Consider the following 26,384-nt stretch of genomic DNA (forward strand, 5'->3'; position numbering starts at 1 on the left):
AGATTATAATTTTGACCCTGTAGACGACTTTACTGGAGTCGAGGTTGGGCCCGGAATCGGGGTCAAGGCCTTAGGTAAACACCGATCTGTTCCCCCAAATATTTTTTCAACCTGAACTCGATGACGTTTCAGGGCTCGATTTTGAAGTGTAACACAGCGGGTGCATGACTCCGGACGATGATCAGGTCCTAAACACTGTACACACCACTTGTGTGGGTCAGTGATGGAGATCGCGCATTGACACCGGCTACACTTCTTGAACCCTGTGACCGGCTGGGACAATGAATGGAACACAGCCGTGGCAAAATCAAAGCCCGCAGACTGAGGCCGCAGAGTAGGCCCCGCCGTGACACGATCAAAAAAACAAACAAAACTCTTTCAAAAAAATCAAATGCATAAATAACACAGCGACCCTGTAAATAAAATACACAAGCCGTGGTGAGAGAAGGCATGAGTTTAGAACTAACTCTCGCACAGAGCCTAGAAATGAGGGCTTCTCGGCTCCGCGGAAAACTTAGAACTTGCTTGTGAAGCTATCCGCATCAGGGTTCCATGGATGATGTCACCCATATGTTAAGAATATGCTGCCTGCTTGTCCTGGGATGTTAAAATTCATTCACATTTACAAGCCACTTGGTACACTTAAGAGAATGACACGGTGGATTTAACCCGCGGCTAGCCGCATGTAACTCACCAAAACAGTGGAGGGTGAAAGGTGCTCATTGCAGGTACGGGGACAAGGCCATCCACCACTCCGTGGAGCGGTGAATGGCCTTGTCCCTGCAGTTAAGGGAGTGAACACGCACGCGGCCCCCCCTCCCTCCTTCCTACCCGAATTTATCTATCTCCTTCCCTCCCCCTTAACTTTGCGGCGTGTTTTAAAGTTTGAGACTTGTTGAAAGCCGACGGAGCATACGTGCAGTCGCATGCGTGTGTGGATAGAAGCTTCTCCTTTGATGCAACTTCCGGTTGCAACAGAGGAGAAGCTTCCGCCCACACACACATGCAACTGCACAAACACTCAGATGGCTTTCAACAAGCTACTCAAACCTTAAAACGCGCTGCTTAGTTAAGGGGGAGGGTGGGAGATGCACGGACCGCGTGAAGGGTGCCGAAGGGCAGTGAGGTGGCGAGAGGGAAGGGTGGATGCTACGAAGCTGTGAAGGGACGGTGGTCCAGTGACGGGGACAGATTTTTCCCCCATGTCATTCTCTAGGTACACTTACAACTTTCTATTTTTCATGTAGAAACTGTTGCACATGACAACCACTAGGGAGCATCATACCTCCAACAAAACTGAATAGATTTCCAAGGGCTATATATACAGTAGAACTAGAAAATGTGCTGGACGGGGGGAAAAATTACATCTGGTGTTATCTCTATATTTGACTTGGATTAATAATTAGTGAGCTGCAAAATAAAATGATCATTCTATATTCTCTGTTCCTTCAGGAATATTTCAACACAGCACAGTGAAAAACATGTTCAACGGACATTGTATAGATATAACATGAGTCTTTTATTATTCCCTAGCCGGATTTCTGACACAGGCTAAAAACTATTTTTTGTAGCAAATTAACATCTTACCACTGCAGCAATTTCTGCACCGGTTTTACGGTTCAGAGCCACAAGGACAATGGAGGCAATCAAGAAGAAGAAAGTGCTGAGCCCTGTGTTCACCAAATCCTGTAAAAGGAGAATCAGCGATTAGCAATGGCAAAATGTAGGTTTAATGTTTGTGCACATTAGAAACACAGAACAGATTAGACACCCTTACACAGCGAAGCCCTTGTGACTCTGCAAAGCAGTGATCTTCACTGTGAGGCCCAAGGGACCAGTTGTGACTCCCTGATACTTTCCCCTGTACACTTTCTCACCATCTGCCCCAGAGGCTTGCTATGTACTGCCCCATATCATCTGTTGTGGTTTTTACCTGACCTGTCTGATATTTAACATCCATGCTATTCTGGCAAGATTGGAACAGTGCAGGCATTCAAGCTCTGCATGACTCATTAAGAGCCATACCATGCTGGAAACACTCCAGAGTTAATAGTAACAGCAGCACCAAACATCTGAAAGCAGTGGTGGGGATTAACTGAGGGGAGACCTAGCTTGGAGAAGATAGGGTAAGGACCAGATAGTGGAGGATAACCGATGAGAAAAGTGAGTGGGGTGAAAAAAAAAAAAGCACACATCCCCCCGCGCCGATGACAACCCTCCTCGACAAACCAACACCACAAACTTCCCCCCCACCCCTGCGAAAATGGCAGGAGGAATGCCCACTTCTTCCTGCCATGCTGACCCTTGCTCTTGCGAAAGAAAAAGCCCACTCCCTCCTGCCATGGTGACTCCCCACCGACCCCGGGGGCGAAATGTCAGATGCCCACTCCCTCCTGCACTGAAGGACCAAGTTTATTTATAATTTGACTTACCAACCATCGACATGTATCTGCTCGGTTTACAATGCCAGGTGCCCTCCTAAGCATCCCCTAACCTCTCCCTTCCCACCTCTCAAAAAAAGGGCAGGAGGGATGCCCATTCCCTCCTGCCACCGGAGTTCCCCTGAAACCCCTCCCCCCTCCGTAGCTTCTTATTGAAGTTGGAGCAGGACGGAAGCTCAGTCTGTCATTCTTGTAGGCACACCAGTCCAGAATGGTGGGCCTTTCCCTCCTCGGTGCATCATGTGATGCACGGGGAGGGGCCTAAGGTATCTGAACCAATCAGGGCCTTAGATTTCTCCCTCTGTATCCCTGGATAGAGGGAGGGAAATGCCCGCCATTCTGGACTGGCATACCTACGAGTAGGACGGACTGAGCTTCCGTCCTGCTCCAACTTCAATGAAAAAGGTATGGGGGTGGTGGTATAGGGGGAGGGGTTTCAGGGTACCTCCGGTATCAGGAGAGAATGGGCATCCCTCCTACCTTTTTATTCGGGGAGGGAGGAGGAAGTGGGAGGGTAGGGGATGTTTGGGGGCGTCTGGAGCAGGAGTGGGTCTTTGGTGGCAGGAGGGAGTGGGCACCTCTTCTGCAATTTTGCTGCCGCAGGAGGGGGGGAGGGGAGTCAACATGGCAGGAGGGAGTGGGCATACATCCTGCCAATTTTCTTTCGCAGGGGACGGATGTTTCAGCTTGGCAGGAAAGTGGGCATTCCTCCTTCTGTTTCATTGCTACAGGGGGGGTCCCAGTGCCACATTCATCAGGGCTCGTTGAGGAGGGTCACAATGGTGGACTTTTTTTGGTGGACTTTTTTTAAAATGGGGTGCATGTTGTGCGTGTGTAACACACTCAGCATCTGTGCCCTTTTAAAAAAAAAAAGGTTTCCTGCCCCGAACAGCTTAGTGGCAGGAGGCTGTTGAGAAATTTGATGTTTGCCTCTCAGCTGTTTGGGCTTCCACTGCCGGCTCTGCACATGTGTGAGAGTCGATCTCACAGCGATAAATCGGAACAGAGTCGGTGGTTATGACCAATATCCACATGAATCATTTGCATGAAAACCTTTTAGTGCATCAATAGCTCTTTCTGAATCGGCCAAAAAAATCAATCAGTGCAAACCCACACACTTGCAGATCCTCAGTGCATCTAGGCCTCTGTGCCCTGGGTTCTAGCCTCTTTGTATGGGAGATTTTTTTTTTTTTTTGCCTCTCCCCCAAAAGTGGCTACAGCTTTAAAAAGTGAAGATCTTTGCTCCACAGCAAACAGTAAGCTAAATTTACCCCACAGAGGTTAAATATTAACTGCTATAAAATTGACAGACATCCTAGCAAGTCACTTATCAGACAGGAGCATGATTATATAGCCACTAAATGTTGGCATAAGCCCAATTTTGCTTTCTGATTACACAGTATGTCTTAAAATTCAGAACTGCATTTCAACACAAGCACAACTGTATTTAAGGTTATAAATGGGTAAGAAGCAGTAACATACTAGAGGGAGCACCTGGAGGCCTAATTTTATAAGGTGGTATTTCTGAAATCTTTTAGATAATCACAGATGTTTGTGCCGGTGCGAATTAGAAAGCCCCTAGAGTCCCCAACTTGCAATTTGAGATGTATTGGGGGGGAGGAGGAGGAGAGAGAGATACAGAAGAAGGTGCAGTGATCTTATAGCTGTAGAAATAATATACAGTTCAAGCTTATTAATATCTCACAAGGGTTGCAAACATTACTATAAATAAAAGTATTGTTTATTTTTTAAATACTTTTCTGGCAAAATGGCAACTGCTACCAACCACTGGTGTAGCGAGGGTGAGAGGCCCCTGGAGTGGTGGCACCCCTCCCCTCCTTCGTGCCCCTTACCCTGTACCTTTTTTACTTTCCTGGCGCGAGCATCACCACCACCAACTTGCTGCCCATGTCGGCAATGGCTCACCCTCCGACATCACTTCCTAGTGGCAGGACCCAAAGTGACAGCAGAGGGAGAGCCAACGCTGGAGTGAGAAGCAGGTTGAAGCTGCTGCTCGCACCAGCAAAGAGCTAGAGGTATGATGGGGGGAGTGAAGTGAAGGCGTACACATGCAGCGGGGGAAGGAGGATGAGTGCCGGCGCTCAGGGCAGACTACCCCCTCTTATTACGCCACTGCTATCAACTATAAGTAGTTAATGTGTTGATAGATTGGTGTGATGTGATTGATGCTAGAACTAGCATAAATTAGGTTCTTTGCTATTTGAAAATGTGAGTTTTTCCCATTCAGCTAGCGGCTCTTTGCCAAGCAGGAGAATGGGAAGATCGCTCTTGCTCAGTTCACCACTGGACCACCAGGGAATTCAAAAGGTACGCAGGGGAGGCAGGAGGGAAATAAAGCACAGTTACTTATCGTAACAGGAGTTATCCAGGGACAGCAGGCAGATATTCTCTACATGTGGGTGACGTCACCGATAGAGCCCCCTAGCAGACTTGCTCGAAGACCTTCAGGCTTGCGATTGGCCCGCGCATGCCCCTCCCACCCTGCCTAGTGCATGCGTCTCCTCAACGTCTCCTCAGTTCAGATAGCTAGCAAAGAAGCCAACCACGGGGAGGTGGGTGAGTTGCGAGAATATTTGCCTGCTGTCCCTGGATAACACCTGTTACTGTAAGTAACTATGCTTTATCCCAGGACAAGCAGGCAGTATATTCTCTACATGTGGGAGATCTCCAAGCTAAACAGAATGGGATGGAGGGAGAGTTAGCAATTCAGGAGAACAGATTTCGTAACACCGACTGGCCAAAATGGCCATCAAGCCTGGAGAAAGCATCCAGACAGTAATGCGAGGTGAACATATGAACCGAGGACCATGTGACAGCTTTACAGATTTCCTCGATGGGAGTCGAGTGGAGGAAAGCAACAGATGCCGCCATCGCTCTGATCTTGTGGCCCGTGACTCGATCCGGCAGGGAGAGACCAGCCTGAGCGTAACAGAAAGAGATACAAGCGGCCAACCAGTTAGAAATGGTCCGCTTAGAAACCAAGCAACCCAAGTGATTGGGATCAAAAGAGAGGAACAGCTGGAGAACAGAACGATAAGGAGCGGTGCGCTTCAAGTAGAAGGCCAGCGCACGTTTACAATCAAGAGAATGTAGAGCCACTTCTCAAGGGTGAGAATGGGGCTTCGGAAAAAACACAGGAAGAACAATGGATTGGTTGATGTGAAACTCAGAAACAACCTTAGGCAAGAACTTAGGATGGGTACGGAGAACCACCTTATCACGATGGAAGACAGTGAAAGGTGGGTCCGCCACCAAGGCTTGAAGCTCACTGACCCGACGGGCAGAATTGAGAGCAATAAGAAACACAACCTTCCAAGTAAGATACTTCAAGTGAGCCCACGCCAGCGGCACGAACGGGGGTTTCATCAATTGAGCAAAGACCACGTTAAGATCCCAAACCACCGGAGGAGGTTTAAGGGGCGGATGAAGCGGAAAACCACAGGATGAACAGAGATAGGCTTCCCGTCAATCGGCTGATGAAAAGCAGCAAGAGTTGCAACAAAAGGGAGAACCACGGCTGTCGGGGCCACCGAGGAGCTATCAGAATCATGGTGGCATGCGAAGATCTGAGCTTGACGAGAGTCTTCAGAATCAGAGGGAATGGAGAGAACACATACAGGAATTCGTTCGTCCAATCAAGAAGGAAGGCATCCGCCTTGATCCTGAGAGGGGTGTAAACCCTGGAGCAGAAGTGGGGCAACTTGTGATTGAGAGGGGGACGCAAACAAATCAACGTCCGGAATCCCCCAACGAGCAAACACCTGACGCAGGGTCACAGAGTGGAGGAACCACTTGTGAGGCTGCAGAAGACGACTCAACTTGTCTGCCAGACAGTTTCGCTGGCTCTGAATGTAGACAGCTCGAATTAATATGTTGCGGCAGATGGCCCAATCCCAGAGCCGCACTGCTTCCTGGCACAGGGACCTGGACCCCGTGCCCCCCTGTTTGTTGATATAATACATGGCGACCTGGTTGTCCATGCGAACTAGCACCACCCGGTCGCGAAGCAGGTGACAAAAGGCTTTCAGAGCGAGGAAAATTGCTCGAAGCTCCAGAAGATTGATGTGACAAAGGTGGTCGGCACGGGACCAAAGACCCTGGTTGCACAGACCGTCCAGATGAGCCCCCCAAGCATAGGTCGATGAGTCTGTCGTGAGGACCTTTAGCGGAGGAGGAGCATGAAACAGAAAACTTCTGGAAAGATTGGAAGAGAGCATCCACCAACGGAGATACCTCTTCAACAAAGGAGTCACGATAATGCGTCGAGAGAGAGGATCTCGATCCTGGTTCCCTTGAGGAATACGGAGGTGAAGTCTGGCAAAAGAAGTCGCGTGAACCGTGGAGGCCATGTGACCTAGGAGGACCATCATGAGCCGAGCCGACACCGAGGGCAGATGGGTCACCCTTCGGCACAAACGGATAAGGGCCTCCTGACGAGGCTGAGGCAAGAAGGAGTGGAGACGAACCGTGTCCAGGACCGCTCCGATGAACTCGAGAGACTGGGATGGGTAGAGGTGAGACTTGGGAAAGTTCACCTCGAAGCCGAGACTCTGAAGGAGCAAGATGGTCTGACTTGTTGCTCGCAGGACTTCATTGTGAGAAGACGTTTTGATTAACCAGTCGTCGAGGTAGGGAAACACCTGCAGGCTGCGGAGGCACAGGGCGGCAGCCACCACAACCAAACATTTCGTGAAAACCCTCGGAGAGGCCGCCAGGCCGAAGGGAAGAACACAATACTGGAGATGGAGATCCCCCACCCGGAATCTCAAATACCAGCGAGAGACCGGGTGTATCGGAATGTGTGTGTACACCTCCTTGAGGTCCAGTGAGCACAGCCAGTCCCCCTCATCCAAGAGGGTATACAACGTGGGAAGGGTGAATATTCTGAATCGTTCCCGGACCAGAAACTTGTTCAGAGCGCAGAGGTCCAGGATCGGATGCAGATCTCCCATCTTCTTGGGTACCAGAAAGTACCGGGAATAAAATCCGGAGTTCCACTGTTCCATGGGAACCTTCTCGACCACCCAAAGGCAAAGAAGGGCCTGAGCTTCCTGCAGAAGGAGAGGAAGCTGAGACTGAGCAGAAGGAAACTCTCTTGTGGATACGCGACTGAAGTGGAGGGAGTACCCCTCCCGGATGATAGACAGTACCCAACTGTCGGTGGTAAGACTTTCCCACTTGGTATAGAAATGATGGAGACGACCCCCGATGGGGAAGGGGGAAGGCTCCAGGAGGAAGAGAGCCCGAAGGCTCGGACAGGAATTGTCAAAAGGACGGCCCGGTCTTCGCCGGGGCCGGCGGCTGAGTCTTAGGTTGACATTGCTACTGCTGCAGTGGTCGTTTTGAAGGAGGCCTAGAAAGCAGGAGTGGATTTTTGTAGATACCTCCAGAGAGGAATTTTATATTAGTGAGCCAGAGGGGCCTTTGGTTTAAGTTTCACCAGAGACGCAAAGGACCGTTCGTGGTCCGAAAGGCGCTTTGTGGCCGCCTTGATGGAATCATCGAAGAGCTCGTGACCCACACACGGGAGATTGGCAAGTCGATCCTGTAGATTCGGATCCTTATCCACAATCCAGAGCCAAGTGAGGCGACGCATGGCAATTGCAAAGGCTATAACTCTCGAGGACAATTCAAAGGCATCGTAAGAGGCCTGAAACATATACAGGCGGAGTTGGGAGAGGGTCTCCTCGAGGAGACGAAACTCCTGACGCCGAGGCTCTGGTATGACCTCCTGGAACGAGCGGAGGGCATCTATACAGAACCGGAGGTAGGACGTGAAGATGAAATTGCAGTTAAGGACACGGTTCGCCATCATCGAATTCTGATAAAGGCGGTGACCAAATTTGTCCATCGTACGGCTCTCCCTACCCGGGGGGATGGCCACGTAAACCTTCGAGGGGTTAGATTTCTTCAAGGAAGATTCAACCACCAAAGATTGGTGGGAAAGCTGAGCACTTTCAAACCCTTTAACCGGGATAGTGCAGAACAGGACTCCAACTTGGAGGGAATAGCCGTGACTCCATATGGTGTTTCCAGGTTCCGGAGAAACGTCTGCTGGAGAACCTGATGCAACGGAACCTGATCAACAAACGGATGGACAAAGGAGACCCCATAGACATCATATATCTAGATTTCCAAAAAGCCTTTGACAAGGTGCCCCATGAACGTCTACTCCGGAAACTGAAGAACCATGGGGTGGAAGGAGACGTACATAGATGGATCAGAAACTGGTTGGAGGGTAGAAAACAAAGGGTAGGAGTGAAGGGTCACTACTCCGACTGGAGGAGGGTCATGAGTGGTGTCCCGCAGGGCTCGGTGCTCGGGCCGCTGCTATTTAATATCTTCATAAATGATCTAGAAACAGGAACGAAGTGCGAGATAATAAAATTTACGGACGACACCAAACTATTTAATGGAGCTCGGACTACAGAGGACTGCGAAAAGTTGCAAAGGGACTTGAACAAATTAGAAGAATGGGCGGCGAAATGGCAGATGAAGTTCAACATTGAAAAATGTAAAGTATTACATGTGGGGAGCAGAAACTCGAGGTACAACTATACAATGGGAGGGATGTTATTGAATAAGAGTACCCAGGAAAGGGACTTGGGGGTAATGGTGGACATGACAATGAAGCCGTCGGCACAGTGTGCAGCGGCCGCTAAGAGAGCGAATAGAATGCTTGGTATAATCAAAAAGGGTATTACAGCCAGAACGAAAGAAGTTATCCTGCCGTTGTATCGGGCGATGGTGCGCCCGCATTTGGAGTACTGCGTCCAATATTGGTCGCCGTATCTTAAGAAGGATATGGCATTAGTCAAGAGGGTTCAAAGGAGAGCAACACGTCTGATAATAGGTATGGAAAACCTGTCATATTCTGAGAGATTGGAGAAGCTGGGTCTCTTTTCCCTGGAGAAGAGGAGACTTAGAGGGGATATGATAGAGACTTACAAGATCATGAAGGGCATAGAGAGAGTAGAGAGGGACAGATTCTTCGAACTTTCGAAAAATAAGAGAACAAGAGGGCATTCGGAAAAGTTGAAAGGGGACAGATTCAAAACAAATGCTAGGAAGTTCTTCTTTACCCAACGTGTGGTGGACACCTGGAATGCGCTTCCAGAGGACGTTATAAGGCAGAGTACGGTACTGGGGTTCAAGAAAGGATTGGACAAATTCCTACTGGAAATGGGGATAGAGGGGTATAGATAGAAGATTACTGCACAGGTCCTGGACCTGTTGGGCCGCCGTGTGAGCGGACTGCTGGGCACGATGGACCTCGGGTCTGACCCAGCAGAGGCATTTCTTATGTTCTTATATGTTATGTTCTTAACGGAAGGCGAAGCGCCTCACGAGGAGTATTGTCAACTCCCATTTCCGCCAGGTATTCCTGGGTAAAGCAGGAGTTGGACTGAAGATCCAAGTTCAAAGCTCTGCCCATGTCAGAAATGAAACGAGAAAAGTAGGAGGTCCGAGAAGAAGACTCATCCTCCGGGTGAGACTCCGACCGAGACTGGGATGCAGCCGAGAAAGAGGGAGAAACTTCCCTGGAATAGTAAGCCGGAGCCTCAGAGTCCCGTGAACAGGAGACCGAAGAGGTTCGACTAAGGCGTCTAGGGGGCTTTGAGGAACGGCCCCATGCAAGATGGACCGGGGGAAAACCCCGGAGTCCAAGGGAATCACTGGTGAAGCCTCAGAGAAGAGGGGGTATAGGAAAATTCCCCAACCGGTTTCGAAATAGGCCTTTAGAAGCCGGCAATCAGCTCGATGGGGAACATACACTAGAGTCCAATTTGAGGACAAGTGTGTATGTAGATGGTCTCGAGGTCGGAGACCTGCCCCGAAAGGGCAGGGAAGACCGGGGCCTTTTAGAAGAGGCAAGCCTTGCCGCAGTAACGGGGGAAAAACAGGTCCCCGGCCTGGACCCCCGAAAAGTCTTCGGCGACTCAAGGGAGGAAACCCAACGAATCTTACGGGTGAGGCCTCGAGAGACGAGGGGATGCTCAGGCTGGTCAGACTGCGACTGGGTCGAGACTGAGGTCAAAGGCGTCTAAGTCGGGACTAGCTGACTCACCACCGAGGAAAGCTGTGTGGTAATGATAGCCTTAAGCATGTCCTCGAACATAGGCACCAAGACCAAAGGTGGGTGAGTCGGAGGTGCAGCAGTGCGCTCCTTCGGGGGCGACCTCGAGGAAGAATATTCCCTACGTGAGGAGGCACGCTTAGATAGATGTCTCGAAGACGCCAATGAGGCGGCGCTGACATGAGACTCCGAGGTAGGCTTCTTTGCCGGTACACCTGAAGAGAGAAGAGGAGACTTACCCGAGGACGGAGTAGCAGAAGGGGCTGAGGCCAGAGCCTTCGAGGCTGACGGGGACTTCAAGGCTGAGGACTTCAAGGCCGAGACGCCCAATGATGGTGTCGAGGCCAAGCTCGAGGCCTGTCCCGCAGGATCCATGGGGCCAAAGAGTTGGAGAATCTTGGGCACCCTTCAACGAAGAACCCACGGTTGTAAAGTTGCACAATAGGGACACGACTCAGCGCGGTGCTCTGCACCCAGGCACTCCACACACCAACGATGAGGATCGGTGATGGAGATAACCCGGTTGCACTTAGTACAGTTTTTAAATCCGGAACGAGCCGGGACATAAGAAAAAAAGACAGCTGTGGCCCCGTGAGGCCAGGCGGCCAGAGGACGCCTGGAAACCCGGTCAAAAATATATGAACTGAAGAAAAAAATGAAAATAAAGGAAATTAAAGACACGAGCACAGTGACTCAACAGAAACTAACCAAACAAACCGCGGTGCAAGAGGGACAACGAGATCGCGCGAAGCAGGGGAGCAGTGCTTCTGGCTCCGCGGAAAACAGAGAACTGAGGACACGCTGAGGAGACGCATGCCCTAGGCAGGGCGGGAGGGGCACGCGCGCATGTGCAGGCCAATCGCAAGCCTGAAGGTCTTCGAGCAAGTCTGCTTGCAAAAACATCCGCTAGGGGGCTCCGTCAGTGACATCACCCACATGTAGAGAATATGCTGCCTGCTTGTCTTGGGATAAAGTTTTTAAGAGTCTGTGGGGATAGGAGGCAGGAAGGATCCCTCCTGTCCCAGCCCACTGCTGGACCACTAGGTCTTACAGCAGGCCTGGTGGAAACTTGACAGGCACTGGGAGTGGGTGTGGGTGGGAAGGGGACAGGGCAGGGGAGGGAGGGAGGGGGGGTTTGGGTGCACAGTAGGGCAGGGCACTTGAATATTAACACACACCCGTCTTATATTCAAATCTACCCTTTTTCTTCCTTTTGGGGGTGAAAGGGCTACCTTGGCTTATAGTCGAGTATATACGGTAATTCTCTTACACAATGACTCGGCAAATTAGACCAGAATTGATGGAGTCAATTATAACAAAGAGATACTGAGAATAACTACGGAACCAGAGTAGAGAAGCTGTGACTGGTAGAAAAATCAAATGAAACAAATATTTTTGGCTACTGGCACTGGTAACAAATCTGTTGAATATATTTAAGGAGGCCTTTAATATTCTCTATAAATTGTAACATCAAATTTCTCAACTGCAAAGTTAGTTTCATGAATCATCCTAATTTCATCCATATGAATGACAATAAGATGCATTCAAGTTTCAACATACTTGTGTACTGACTTCAGTTTAGCAGAAACTTGACATAGGAGTGTGATCTCTGAATTTTTAAAGCATTTCTCAAAGAATGTAGACTGTGCAATAGTGTTTACCACCATCAAGTCATGCAGACCATCTGGAAGTGATATGGAAATATACTTAATTGAAAATCTCCCACTTGTACAGTTGTTTTCAGTAGCAGCCCATTTGTTGGTAGTTTCGTAGAAAATGATTTCTTCATGATTTGGTAAAGACAACCCCAACAAGATTCAGCATGTGTTTTCCATAGCTGGGGGAAAACGTTTTTATTGTGCTCTCAAAGAACTGCTTGTACTCCTCTGTACTTCCCAAACATATTGGATTCATTGTCATAGGTTTGGCCAACGTAGAATTGAAAATTTCTTTCAATTCCTTAAAGACATTGGGCATTCTGGCAGCAATTTTTTTACAGCAATTTGTGTGTGAAATTGTGCAACAAAATGTTCAATTGATGTTTTTAAACTATCTGCAATTTTTACATAATGCATAATTAAGGTGGTTGGCTCCTTATGAAAACAATCTGGAGTTACAGTACAAAAAGAACTGAAGACCTCTATGGTACCTTTGTGTAAACAATACTACACAAATGACATGAAATGCAATAAACCCATTTTGAATTCTTGGAAAAAAAAGATAAATAAGCTTATATTCACGTCTGACTCAATTTGCTTCCTGAACACATTTAACATGTTAGTATAAAACAAAGATATTTTCTGTAGCAGATGTTCTCCAAGGACAGCAGACTTATCACATGTAGGTGACATCATCCATGTGGCCTGGTGTAGACACTGCCAAGGGTACTGTCACTTTAAATCTTTGATAGAGTGTCCCTACCACATGTGTGAAGATGCCTTCCCACCCAATGTCGTCACACAGGACCATCAGCACAGTTAAAAAAAAACAAACTATGACATCAACTAGGGGAAGTGGGCAAATTGTGAAAACATATGCCTGCTGTTCTCAGAGATCATCTTCTACAAGTAAAGTATCTCTGCTTTCTCTGAGGACAAGCAGGAATTATATTCTCACATGTGGGATTCCCAAGTAGTCAAGATTATGATTCCAGGAGAGCTAAATTATATATAACGCATGAGCCTGGCATAAGTAAAGAAAGGGCTAGAAGGAGATATGGCTCTTAGGAAGTGAAAATATTTTGTAGAATTGCTTGTCCAAACAGACTGTCTTTTGGAATTTTGTTCCAAAACAGTAATGAGAGGTAAATGTATGTATAGAAGGAGGACCATGTGGCTGCTTTACAGATTTCTTCAATCAAGGCAGAGCATAAGTGGACTACTGAGTCAGTCATATTTCTCACATTGTGAGCTGTTACACGGCCCTGAAGTGTCAGCCCAGCCTGAGCATACATAAAAGAGATACAGTCCATCAACCAAGTTCTTAGGTACGCTTCATAACAGAACACCTAATCTGAAAAGATCAAAAGCTACAAAGGGCTGGGAAGACCTCCTATGAGGTTTGATACTGTCCAGGTAGTATGCTAAAGAATGTTTGCAGTGCAAGGTATGAAGCGATTCTTCTCCAGAATAAATGTGTGGTTTTGGAAAGAAACAGGTAGAACTATGGACCAATTGAGGTGAAATTCCAAGATTACTTTAGGAAGGAATTTTGGATGTTTTCAAAGGACTACCCTGTCATGATAGAATATTGTGCTTTGAGAGGAATTGGAGAAAATGCATAAAGGAAATTCTGCTCTCAGTGAAGCAGAAAGGCATCTGGAGCCACATGATTGAGGGCAAAAAAATCAGGAGGAAAGTTGTAGAAGCCTGTTCAGGGGGGAAGCAAACAGGTCTATTTCTGGGGTCGGTTCCCCCCCCCCCCCACTGAAAGAAGATCAGTTGAAAGACAGACGTGCTGAAGGACCAGTCGTGAGGTTGAAGAAGTCTGCTTAACTTGTCTGCATGCACATTTTGCTTCCCCGGTAGGTAAACTGCTCTGAGAGTTATTCCTTGAGCTGTTGCCGAAGTCCAAATCTATATTGCCTCTTTGCACAGGGTGGTAAGGCCTCGCTCCCCCATTTGTTCAGATGCCATATGGTAACTTGGTTGCCTGTACATAGGAGGACAACTTGTTGATGAAGACAATCCTGGAATGTCTTAAGAGCATTGCTAACTGCATGCAACTCAAGGAGATTGATCTGAAGATTCTTTTCCCGTGGAGTCTACACTCCCCGAATGCGGAGACTGTCCATGTGAACCCCCCATCCCAGCATAGAAGCATCTATGATTAGAAGTTTCTAGTGTTGAGATGGCTGGAAAGGAAGACAGAGTAAGACTTGAGTGGTTGCATCCATCATTGAAGCGAGTGACAAAGTCACTTGAATGCAAGCAGGTAGGCATCCTGTGGCTTGAATCCACTGATAGGAGAGTCCACTGAGGTATTCTGAAATGAAGCCATACAAGCAAGGTCACATGAACTGTAGACGCCATATGACTCAAAAGTCTGAGTATTTGACAGGCAGTAATGCGCCTCAGTTTGGATACTGCACGACAGCTGAATTAAATTTTCCACACTCTGTTGTGGTAGAAAAGCACATCCTTGGATAGTGTCCAACTGAGCTCTTATGAACTCCAAGGTCTGATATAGCTGGAGATGAGACACTGGGTAGTTTATGGCAAACCCAAGCAGCTCATGGAACCATATGGCTGAATTGATCATATTTTGAGCTGCTTGTAATGACGCTTTGATGAACCAGTTGTCTAGGTAAGGGAAGACATGAAAACCTCATTTTGTGAATACTCAAGGAGCAGAGGCCAGACCAAATGGTAAGGCCTTGTATTAGAAATGCCGAGTTCCTTTACAGAAGCCTGTGAGCAGGTAGATTGGAAATGTGAATGGATGCTTCTTTGAGATCTAGTAGTAGAATAAACTAGATATTGCTTGGCACAAATAACAAATGTATGTGACCAAACAGGGCTAGAACATTTCGGCTGAATGCATCTGATAACGGCAGAACAACAAGAGAGGACATAATGTGAGAGCATAGCCAAGACTGAGAAGCTAAAACAGAGCTAAGAGAGGATTGGATTACAGCACTGCTCAAAGACTAAAAATACCAAAAAGGAACAGAGAACTGAAGAAAGTAAAGACAACAAACCCAAATGTTTCCAGGATGTGTTTAGGAAATACCAAAAGCATTATTCACAGAAAACAGCTCAGAACAAAAAGTTGATTAGTTTTCATCAACGGAAGAAATCCCAAAAGACAAAAATAAACTAAAATTATTTTAGCACACGTCCAATGTCTCTTACAATGCTTATAGATTTTGTAAACCTTCCCCTACCTGACCAATATGGGATATACACCCCAATAGATACTAATGCCCAGGCATAAAGTTAAAGAAAGCATCCCACTTCAGCTTCATCATCACATACTAACGCTGCTCCTTTCCAAACCATACATTCCATGACACAAGCTAGATTTCCATGATTATAGGAGTCCAGATAATTTTAAAACTATACTTTGGAGTGCAAGAATAGCCTAGTGGTTAGAGCACTGGCCTGACAAGGGAAACCTGGTTCAAACCCCACTGCTTCTCCTCGTAATCTTGGGCAAGCCACTTAACCCCTTCTTGAGGCTCCTTTCAACTCTTAAATACTATTCAATACCATATCTGTTTTAATCGATCCCACAGTAAATAATTTCCTAATCCCTTATTTGTTCTGTTTGTCCATCTTGAATAGACTAAGCTCTATCGAGTAGGGACCGTCATACGTGCTTAGCGAGTAGTAGTTAACCCTCAGGTACAAACTTAGGGGCTCCTTTACCAAGCTGTTAGGTGCTATCATGCGCCTAACACTGCTTAGAATGGCATAGCGTTGGAAAATTAACACTTTTCTGGATTGGAACCTCAGGAAGGATTCCTGGTTGCAGCCTTTATATTTTATTCTTATACTTTTATATTCATATATGTTTATCTTTTCTTATGATAATGGAGTTTCTCTCTCTCTTTTTTTTTTGGGGGAGGGGTTTCTGTAAACCGCTTTGATGTTATAATGAAGAACGGTTTATACAAACGTGCTCAGGTGTTTTGTGGTAACCTCACTATAAATTTTTTTGAGGGGGTTGGTCAGAGGTTAGAGAGTAGGTATTTCTGTGCTAATCAGTCCTTACCACCTATGAAAATGGGTGGTGGTAAGTGCTCAAGTGGTAAAATTTTAATGGCCATTTGCTAATAGCAACATTAGTGCATGGCCATCAATATTAAAAATAAATAAATAAAAAGACAAAAAGACCATTTTTACAGCTATGATAAAAATGGACTTAGCACATGAGAAAACCCTGCAAAACCCGCTTAAAGGAAGGTTAAGGCTATTTTTTTGCTGCAGTTTGAGAGCCCTCCATGGATAAGAAAATACCTAGTGCACCTGAATATAATGCATCTTGAGCTACTACTGAAATATAAGTAAAAGAAACACCACACAAGTTTTTCAGGTTTTATATTATGTGCCATAAGATAGGATTTTTTTAACTAAAATATAGATTGCCGAGTTGAAGCATTTGGGTCTCTGTATATGTTTATTTATAGGATTTGATTGATATAACGTGTTAGAATAAAGCTAGTTACCGGCATAACTGCATTCCATTTGTAATGCCTTTTGATAGCATAATGCAGAACTGTTTATTCCATTTGTTATACCACTTGGCTTTATACAAGGACATAGCAATGTACAATTTAAAACCAGAAAAGAACTACAATCATACTAGGAAAGCACACATAATAGTAGATCAGTGGCAATATTTTTTTTGCTAAATTTGTTATTTCAGCTTCAATCCCCTGAAATGAATCCTTGCTATTTTTACATGCTTTCTCACAACCCTCTTCCTTACCTCCTCACCCTCCCTGGACAAAATCATATTCACTTACAAATATATTTCCCAATTATTTACTTTTCCAAGGATATGCCTCCAGAGTTGGAAGCCTTATCCAATCACTTCTGATTCAAGTATGAGCTGAGCAAGCCCGTGATAAAAAAAATCTTTCTAAAGTGGAGAACATCTTAAAAAAAGAAGCAGACAAACTTATGAATCTATATAAAAGATGCACAAATGGAGAGAAGCCAGGAAAAAAATGCTAAGGTAAGTAACTTGTGTTGTTACACAAGTGTCAAGGACAGCATGATATATATTCTCACATGTACAATGACATCATCCAACAGAGCCCATGTGTGAAGAGTTCTCCAGTTCAATAAAACTTGACTTCATCATGCATGTACATGTGCCTTCTTTCCTGCCTGCCACTCATGTGTGAGCTAACCAGTCACCATTCATCCATGGAGTTTAACCGTCACGCTTTCTGATGTTCCTCCTCGGTTCACATCTGGTGTTCATTTTAAGTGTTTCTACAATATTTATGCTTTTTCCTAGAGTATATCATGCCACTTTCATGCAGTCTTTTTTTCTAGTAGCTTGTCTTAGATAAACTTTGAAATGACCAAAACAACTTTTTTTGTTGTTGTTCGATTGGTTTTGGCCGAGGTAAGAGTCAAAACGGCCCTTTAGTTTGAGCTTTTACCTGACCCATTCTTTGCTCACCTTTGTTTCTGCCAAATCTTTATATTGGGATGATGCAAAAAAAAAAAAAGGAAAGTTAAAATTTATCTAGTACAATGCCTCTTGACCCTTCTCTGTGGGCATTATGAACAGATTTTTGTTGGACGGAAAGATTCCTCGACAGCAGTGGGACCACTGAAGAGTTAGACACCACATTATTCTCCAAGGTACATTTACCACCATAAGTGCCAGATAGTACAACATAGAGAAGCTGAAACCAAGCTTCTTCATTACTACCATATTTTCACCTATATAGTGCTCCGCCACGAATTCGTAGTCCTGGTCGTTCATTGTATTTTCCGACCGCGAAGGGGAGGCAGGAGAGGGCAGTTGGAGAGGCAGGAGAGGGAAGTCGGAACGCCGGCGAGTGAAAGAAATCACTCGTGGTATGCCCCGACCGCCTCTTCCTGTACTAAAGTCAGGCCTCACCAATCAGGAGCTGCGTGTATAAACCGTTCTTCACTATAACATCAAAGCGGTTTACAGAACACCCCCCCCCCCCAAAAAAAAAAAAAAGAGAGGAACTCCATTATCATAAGAAAAGATAAACATATATGAATATAAAAGTAAACTTCTCCCTCCGGATTCGTGGGGGATAGGGGCAGAGTCGGACCGCGAATGGTGAAAAACCATGAATATCCGGCTCTGACCCAGCCCCGCCTCCCTCCCACCTTACCTGGTGGTCTAGCGGGCTTTCGGGGCAGGAGCGATTTTCCTACGCTCCTGCCCCGTGCAGATTGCCATTAGGAAATGGCTGCTGTGAGTTCCCGTAGTCTCTCGAGACTACGACGGGAACTCACTACAGCTATTTCCTAATGGCGATCTGCACGGGACAGGAGCGTAGGAAGATCGCTCCTGCCTCGAAAGCCCGCTAGACCACCAGGTAAGGCCGGGATGCCGGGGGGAAGACTTAAGGATGGTTTTTTTTTTCTTTTTTCCCCCTCCCCAAAAAAATCACGAATATGTGAAATCGCGATTACTGAAACCGCGAATGGGGAGGGGGAAATGTATAAGAATAAAATATAAAGGCTGCAACCAGGAATCCTTCCTGAGGTTCCAATCCAGAAAAGTGTTAATTTTCCCATGGTATGCCATTCTAAGCAGTGTTAGGTGTATAGTACTCCCCTGAAATTTGCAGGGGTTCTGTTCCAGGAGCACCTGTGAATTTTGAAAAACCGCAAATGCGGTTAAGAGTGGATCTGAGGCGGGAGAGTGCTGCAAGGGTGGTGGCGGGTGCTGAAAAAAAAGTATTTTCTGACCGCCTCTTCTGGGAACTAAAATGTCAGGCTACTCAATCAGGAGCTGCTTTGACACACTATCTGGTGCATCAAAGCAGCTCCTGATTGGTGTAGCCTGACTTTAGTTCCTGTAAGAGGCGGTCAGAAAATACCACAAATGACTGAGTCTGCGATTCGCGAACTGCAAATTCACGGGGGTTTGCTGTATACCCCGTGGGGAATACATGAGTTTGCTCTGTGCCACAAGAGGTGCGGGGGTATATATATGATTTTATATACAAAATAGCAACTGCCCCCTCCAAAATGAAGTGGTCATATTTTCTGTAGCTGCGAAAATATGAATAGGTTCACCTTAACCATCCAGTGTTTGGAGCTTATATTACAGGACCAGAAGACAGTGCAGTAAAAGTAATGCTCTTGCCATTTCCTGGTCAATAGATACTGTGTGCTATACTCTTACTACTGCTTAACAAATTTATGTTTCTTCAAGTGTAATACCTTGAACCTGGTACCTTATTCATTGGAATCAGCAGAGTATCTGCTGGTAATGTCACTGTATTAAGTGTCAGTAATACAAGGCTATGGAGTATACAAAGATGCAGGCTACCCATAATTTTATGTACAAAAATAGCATGGATGCAGGGAAAATATGGTACTAATGGTGCAGTTTGAGCCAGTTGATGAAAGGGATACTAAAGAAGAGCTATACTGTGAATTAGCAGGAGATTACAACTGGAAAGGTGGTCTCTATTGCCTTTGACCAACAGATGAAATAGGTTTTCTGTGTGAATCAAGACCGAGGAACGAAGTAGTTATCTGAAAAGTCAAATGCGGTCATTTTAAAATTCTTATTTGGCTTGTGGCTCTGGAAAAAATCTGTCTCAAAACCAATTTGATGAAATATCTATTTCCTCTAAGGAAGTGTTTATGACCTTACTTTTTCTGGATCACTCATCTAAAGGCTGGAATCTCTGGAATCCTCGGTTTGGGCTTATAAACTGAATGCTATCTTCGTGAAAGAAGTTTGGTGATTAAAACCAACCCTAAAAAGTCTTGAGAACACTTATGTGTAATTCAGCTTAAAACTACTGAATTTTTTCTAGGTTTATGTCTATAGCAAAAAAAAGCAAAATGCTTAAAAGACTATCAGGACAGCAGACTTGCCTCCAATTTCAAAAATTTACCCTGGAGTTCAAAACATAATTCAACTTGAGGAAGTGAAGATAATAAACTAGGCAAGTCAGCAGTTTGATCATCAGTGAGACATTGTTCTTTTTTCTAAATTATAATATTCTTAATGCAAGCCTGATGGGATTTATATCCTAAAGCAGCTTGTGTGTCATTTCCTCCAGCACTTCTTCTTGCCATGGGAGCTTAGCACTGGAGGGGAAATGAGCAAGAGGAGCCATTGTTTCCTGCCAGCGCTAAATTCTACAAAGCATGTGCAAAATTCTGTGCAAATTCTAGGGGTTTAAGGTCCCTAGTTTTTAGGTTTTCAAATAATGGTAGGAAGAAGACTTTTAGTTTAGAATCTAATGTGTGTATGTGCGCAAATCAGGGCAGTAGTAGGCCCACCACCCCTTCACTGCTCCCCTTATCCAGCAGCTGCCCTTCTCCCTTTGTTTTACCTCCCCCCTGGCCAGCAGCACCTCTTTCCTGCTTCCCCTGTCCAGCAGTAGGCCTCCCTTCCTTTTTGTGCCCCCCCTGTCCATCAGCACCTCTTCCCCTGTCCAGCAGCAACCCTTACCTCCGTTCTTTTTTGCCTGCCCTCCACAGAAATCCGCCTCAAACCGCCGCGGCATGCAGGTGCTGACAGTAGGCTCGAAAGCGGAAGCGCCAGCGCCGAATAGCTAAAAGAGAGAGAGAAAAGTTTTCGGCGGGTATCGGAGCAACCGGAGGGATCCCCATCTGCCGTTGCAAGGCGCGGAGCGGAATGTGGGACTTGGAGGAGTTGGCCCAGCACTGGCGAGCGGAGTTCCTGGGCGAGGAGGCTTCTGCGATGCAGCTGCTCTCCATGCTGGACATGGAAGTGGAGCTGGAGCGATGCAAGGGCAGCCTGTGGAGTCTGCAATGAGAGCTGGCCGAGAAGAAGTTCAAAGTCGTCTATGGGAGTCCGTGAAGTGTAAGATGAGTGGTAAGCGTGCATGCGCACTCCTATCTGCCACAGCCCGACAGATCAGGGAAGCACATGGTAAGAGTGCGCATGCGCGCTTAGCATTTTATTATTATATATAGCCTTCTACTGCCCTGATTTGCTCTGCCGTTGTCTCTGATGATGTCATCAGGGACGTGTCAGAGTCAATGTAACGGGCTTAAAGACTAGTGTGTGTATGTGAGCCACCAGTGGGGGGTGTTGGAAGGGAAGAGGTGCAGAGAGGCACTGGCTGACTGCCTACAGGATGTAACCCTTGCCACGAAAGGCACGTCTTGTAGGCAGTCAGCCAGCGACTCTACTCCTCCCCATATCTCACGACATGCCTGGAATGTCAGGTGACACACAGTTTGATAACATAGTTTTATAGAATAGACTCATTCCAGGTACCACCAGGGTGCTTATTTCTAGGCACCTGATTATAGAACTGCCACCCCCGCCAAATGAGATACATGTTTAGCTTTGAAACTTTGAATTGATTTATCTATTAGACACAGATATCAGAGTTTTGGTATCTCTGGCTTAGTTTTATTCTTCTGTGTCTCATCTTGATTTCTAAGGGAGAGAAGGAGGATAGTAGATAAGACCATATGCCCTGTCTTCATCTGTTTGGTTTTTTTTCTAGTGTCTTCCTCTGTTTCAGCTCTCTTCCTCTATCTTTCCTTCACCAGTACTTTTTCTTTTTCTGTGTATGTTTCTATTACATAGTAACATAGTAAATGACGGCAGATAAAGACCCGAATGGTCCATCCAGTCTGCCCAACCTATTCTATTCCTTTCTCTTGATGCTCATTTTCCTATCCTTTCTATGCCTCCTCTCTCTTCACGAGTTTTTTTCTCATCCTTTTTCTTCCAGTATTTCATTCTCACTTTCTCCAGGTCATTTTATTTTCTCACCCAACAATCCCACAAAAACAGCCGGGTCTGAGTCAGCACAAGAGAAGGAAGTGACCTACTGTGCAATGGGAGCTCAGCAAGGGGGGAAGAAGAGAAAGCGATCAGAGCTACTGCCATAGCTGAAGATGAGAAGGGGCCAGAAGATGAGTGTAAAATGGGGGATTGGGGGCAGAGTAAAGGGGTGAATGTGCCATGGTGGGGGGTAAAGGCAAGGTTAAAGAGTGACTGAGCTACAGAAGTGGTAACAACAAGCTTACCATAGTGGATGGGGAGAGGAGGAAAGATATAGCGATAGCTTGGAAGGTGAAGAAAAAGTGAAATGTTGGGGGAATTTCATGTGGGAGAAGGCTTTAGGGCAGACAGAATTATGAGTTATGTTGAGATTTAAGCGGAGACAAGATTGCAGTTGGAGTGAGAGAAGGAAATAAAGAGGAAAAAGGCAGGAAGCAATTTCAGGCCTTATGATAGGGGAATTCCTACCCCAAACACTACAAAAACATTGCAGAATTTTTAAATAGCGACTGCAGAATTTTCAATTTTTTTGTGCAGAATTCTGCCAGTACATACTGTAATCACCAGATGACTATTAATACTCTTATAGTGTACACTTTTCACCAAATTCTTCTTAGACTAAGATGTTCTAAAAGAAAAAAATAAATAAAACACACCCCTTAGGAGAGCGCAAATAAAAGCATTCAGGATCTGAACCCTCAAACATTTGTAAACATAATTCATACATGATCAGCAGGTGAATGAGCATATAGGAACTTATTTATGGGACTGACAAGCAATGTTGCAGCATCTGAAGTTTAAAACTGCATTGTGTAGAAAAATCAGATTATAGAGCACTGCAATAATACAAACTGGAAAAGAACCAGTGCCTGAACTAATAAGCAAAAATATATTTCATAAAGGCATGAACAATATATTGCTCATAACTAATGTAATCTAAAAAATACTTTTTGAAACACTGGAGTTAATTTGAGAGGCTGATGTGAACTGAGACTCCATTAGGATCCCAAGCACTAATTACTTTTCCACTTGTAAAGCGATCCCTGTTGGTAATGTGACATCTGGTATCGAGCTCAAGGAGTTACCTCAAGGTCTTGTTTTTAACTTATTTAATTTCACAACATGAATCATACTCCAGTTTTCAACCATCCCTATACATCAGAAAAGCTATCCTATTAGAATCAATAGCTAAAAGCGTTAATAGCATATTACCTGAATATAAATAAACATAGAAACATAAAAATAGACGGCAGATAAGGGCCACGGCCCATCTAGTCTGCCCACCCCAATGACCCTCCCCTACCTTTCTCTGTGAATAGATCCCACATGTCTATTCCATTTGGCCTTAAAATCAGGCACGCTGCTGGCCTCAATAAAACTGATTATTGAACTCCTACTGTTGTATGTGTATGTATATACAATATACTCATATTTTCTAGGTACCATCTTTGACATGGAGGGGAAAACCAGCTGAAGCTAAATCAAAGGGCTCAAGAGAACTTGACTAGAAAAATGTCCCAAAAATGACTGATGCACCCAGGATGAAAAGAGACTTGAGATGGCCCAAAGGCCAAAAATCAAAATGTTGACAAAAATAAATCAGTCAGGTTAAACATGACAAAAAAGCAATGTTACTTACCGTAACAGTTGTTATTCAGGGACAGCAGGCAGCTATTCTCACTAGTGGGTGATGTCATCCGACAGAGCCCCGATACGGACGTCTCACAAGCATATTTTGCTTGAAGAAACTCAGAAGTTTCGAGATGCCCGCACCGCGCATGCACCAGTGCCTTCCCGCCCGATGGTCCGGGCGTATCTCCTCAGTTCAGGTAGCAAGCAGAGAAGCCAACCCAGGGGAGGTGGGTGGGACGTGAGAATAGCTGCCTGCTGTCCCTGGATAACAACTGTTACGGTAAGTAACATTGCTTTATCCCAGGACAAGCAGGCAGGTATTCTCACTAGTGGGTGACCTCCAAGCTAACCTCAATGGGATGGTGGGAGAGATGGCAACTTAGGAGAATAAATTTTGTAACACTGTTTGGCCAAACTGTCCATCCCTTCTGGAGAAAGTATCCAGACAATAATGAGAGGTGAATGTATGAACCGAGGACCAAGTGGCAGCCTTACAAATCTCTTCAATCGGTGTCGATCTGAGGAAGGCTACAGAGGCTGCCATTGCTCTGACCTTATGGGCTGTGACCTTACAGGGAAGGGGTAATCCAGCCTGGGCATAGCAGAAAGAGATACAAGCCGCCATCCAGTTGGAGATGGTGCGCTTCGACACAGGTCGTCCCAACTTGTTTGGATCAAAGGAGACGAATAGAAACATAGAAACAGACGGCAGATAAGGGCCACGGCCCATCCAGTCTGCCCACCGCAATGACCCTTCCCCACCTAACTCAGTGAATAGATCCCACGTATCTATCCCATTTGGCCTTAAAATCAGGCACGCTGCTGGCCTCAGTGACCTGAAGTGGAAGATTATTCCAGCGGTCAACCACTCTTTCAGTGAAAAAGAATTTCCTGGTGTCACTGTGCAGTTTCCCTCCCCTGATTTTCCACGGGTGTCCCCTGGTTGCCGTGGGACCCTTGAGAAGGAAGATATCTTCTTCCACTTCGATGCAACCCGTGAGATACTTGAACGTCTCGATCATGTCTCCCCTCTCTCTGCGTTCCTCGAGTGAGTAGAGCTGTAACTTATCCAGCCTTTCCTCGTAAGGGAGATCCTTGAGACCCGCGATCATCCGGGTTGCCATTCTCTGCACCGACTCTAGTCTCAGCACATCTTTTCGGTAATGCGGCCTCCAAAATTGCACATAGTACTCCAGGTGTGGTCTCACCATGGATCTATACAATGGCATAATGACTTCAGGCTTACGGCTGACGAAACTCCTGCGTATGCAACCTATGATTTTCCTTGCTTTGGAGGAAGCTTGCTCCACTTGATTGGCAGCCTTCATGCCCTCACTGACGATCACCCCTAGGTCACGCTCTGCTTCAGTTCTTGTTAGGATCTCGCCATTTAGGGTGTAAGTCTTGCATGGATTTTGGCTGCCCAGGTGCATGACTTTGCATTTTTTGGCATTGAAGCTGAGTTGCCAGGACCTAGACCAGCGCTCCAGTAGTAGTAGGTCGTGCATCATGTTGTCGGGCATTGAATTTTTGTCTGTTGTACTCTTGGCCACTACATTGCTTAGTTTGGCGTCATCAGCGAATAATGTTATTTTACCTCGGAGACCTTCTGCCAAGTCTCTTATATAGATGTTGAACAGGATCGGGCCCAGGACGGAGCCCTGTGGCAATCCACTGATCACCTCTGTCGTTTCGGAGGGGGTGCCATTCACCATTACCCTCTGAAGCCTACCCTCAAGCCAGTTCCCAATCCTTTTCGTCAACGTGTCGCCCAATCCTATAGAACTCATCTTGCTCAGCAACCTGCGGTGTGGTACGCTATCGAGGAGCAGTTCTGTGAGGTTTGGTGCAATCCAGGTAGAAAGCCAAAGCACGTTTACAGTCCAGAGTATGAAGAGCTGATTTTCCAGGGTGAGAATGAGGCTTTGGAAAAAACACTGGAAGAACGATAGATTGGTTGAGATGAAATTCCGAGACCACTTTAGGCAGGAATTTCGGATGAGTACGGAGGACCACCTTGTCATGATGGAATACTGTGAAAGGAGGATCCGCCACTAAGGCCTGAAGCTCACTGACCCTGCGAGCAGACGTAAGGGTCACTAGAAAAACCACTTTTCAAGTGAGAAACTTAAGTGAAGCCTTGTTGAGAGGCTCAAAAGGAGGTTTCATAAGCTGAGAAAGGACAACATTGAGATCCCAAACCACTGGAGGAGGTTTGAGAGGAGGATTGACATGGAAAAGTCCTTTCAGAAATCTGGAAACCACAGGATGAGCAGAGAGAGGTTTCCCTTGAAGAGGCTGATGGAAAGCCGCAATAGCACTCAGGTGGACTCGTATAGATGTAGACTTGAGACCAGACTGAGACAGGTGCAGAAGATAGTCCAATAAAGAGGATAGGGAGGCTCGCTGAGGCTCCTTAGAATTGGAAACACACCAGGAAGAAAATCTAGTCCATTTTTGGGAGTAGCATTGACGAGTAGCAGGCTTTTTGGAAGCCTCCAAGACATCCCTCACCGCCTGGGAAAACTGGTGAAGAGTTACGTTGAGAGGAACCAAGCTGTCAGGTGGAGAGACTGCAGATTGGGATGAAGTAGAGATCCCTGATGCTGAGTAAGCAGTGAAGGAAACACTGGAAGAAGGAATGGCTCCCTGCTGCTGAGTTGAAGTAGAAGGGAGAACCAAGGTTGTCTGGGCCACCGAGGAGCTATCCGAATCATGGTGGCATGGTCGGCTTCAGCTTGACCAGAGTCTTTTGAATG

General features: G+C 46.1%; 1 protein-coding gene across 2 annotated transcripts in view; it reads right to left on the reverse strand.

Annotated features, from left to right (window-relative positions):
• Window positions 1-26,384, reverse strand: part of CMTM4 (CKLF like MARVEL transmembrane domain containing 4) — an 84,610-nt gene that overhangs the window by 13,264 nt on the left and 44,962 nt on the right. The window contains exons 3-4 of one of the 2 annotated variants that reach the window (XM_033942462.1): window positions 20,680-20,782; window positions 1,588-1,686 (exon numbers count right to left, since the gene is read on the reverse strand). In XM_033942462.1, the coding sequence (XP_033798353.1) occupies window positions 1,613-1,686; window positions 20,680-20,782 (177 nt within the window). In that variant the 3' untranslated portion in view covers window positions 1,588-1,612. The remainder of the gene's footprint in view (window positions 1-1,587; window positions 1,687-20,679; window positions 20,783-26,384) is intronic. The other variant, XM_033942461.1, reaches the window with a different exon arrangement.

This window comes from Geotrypetes seraphini, chromosome 4 (assembly GCF_902459505.1).
Source record: "Geotrypetes seraphini chromosome 4, aGeoSer1.1, whole genome shotgun sequence".
NCBI classification, from domain to species: Eukaryota; Metazoa; Chordata; class Amphibia; order Gymnophiona; family Dermophiidae; genus Geotrypetes; species Geotrypetes seraphini.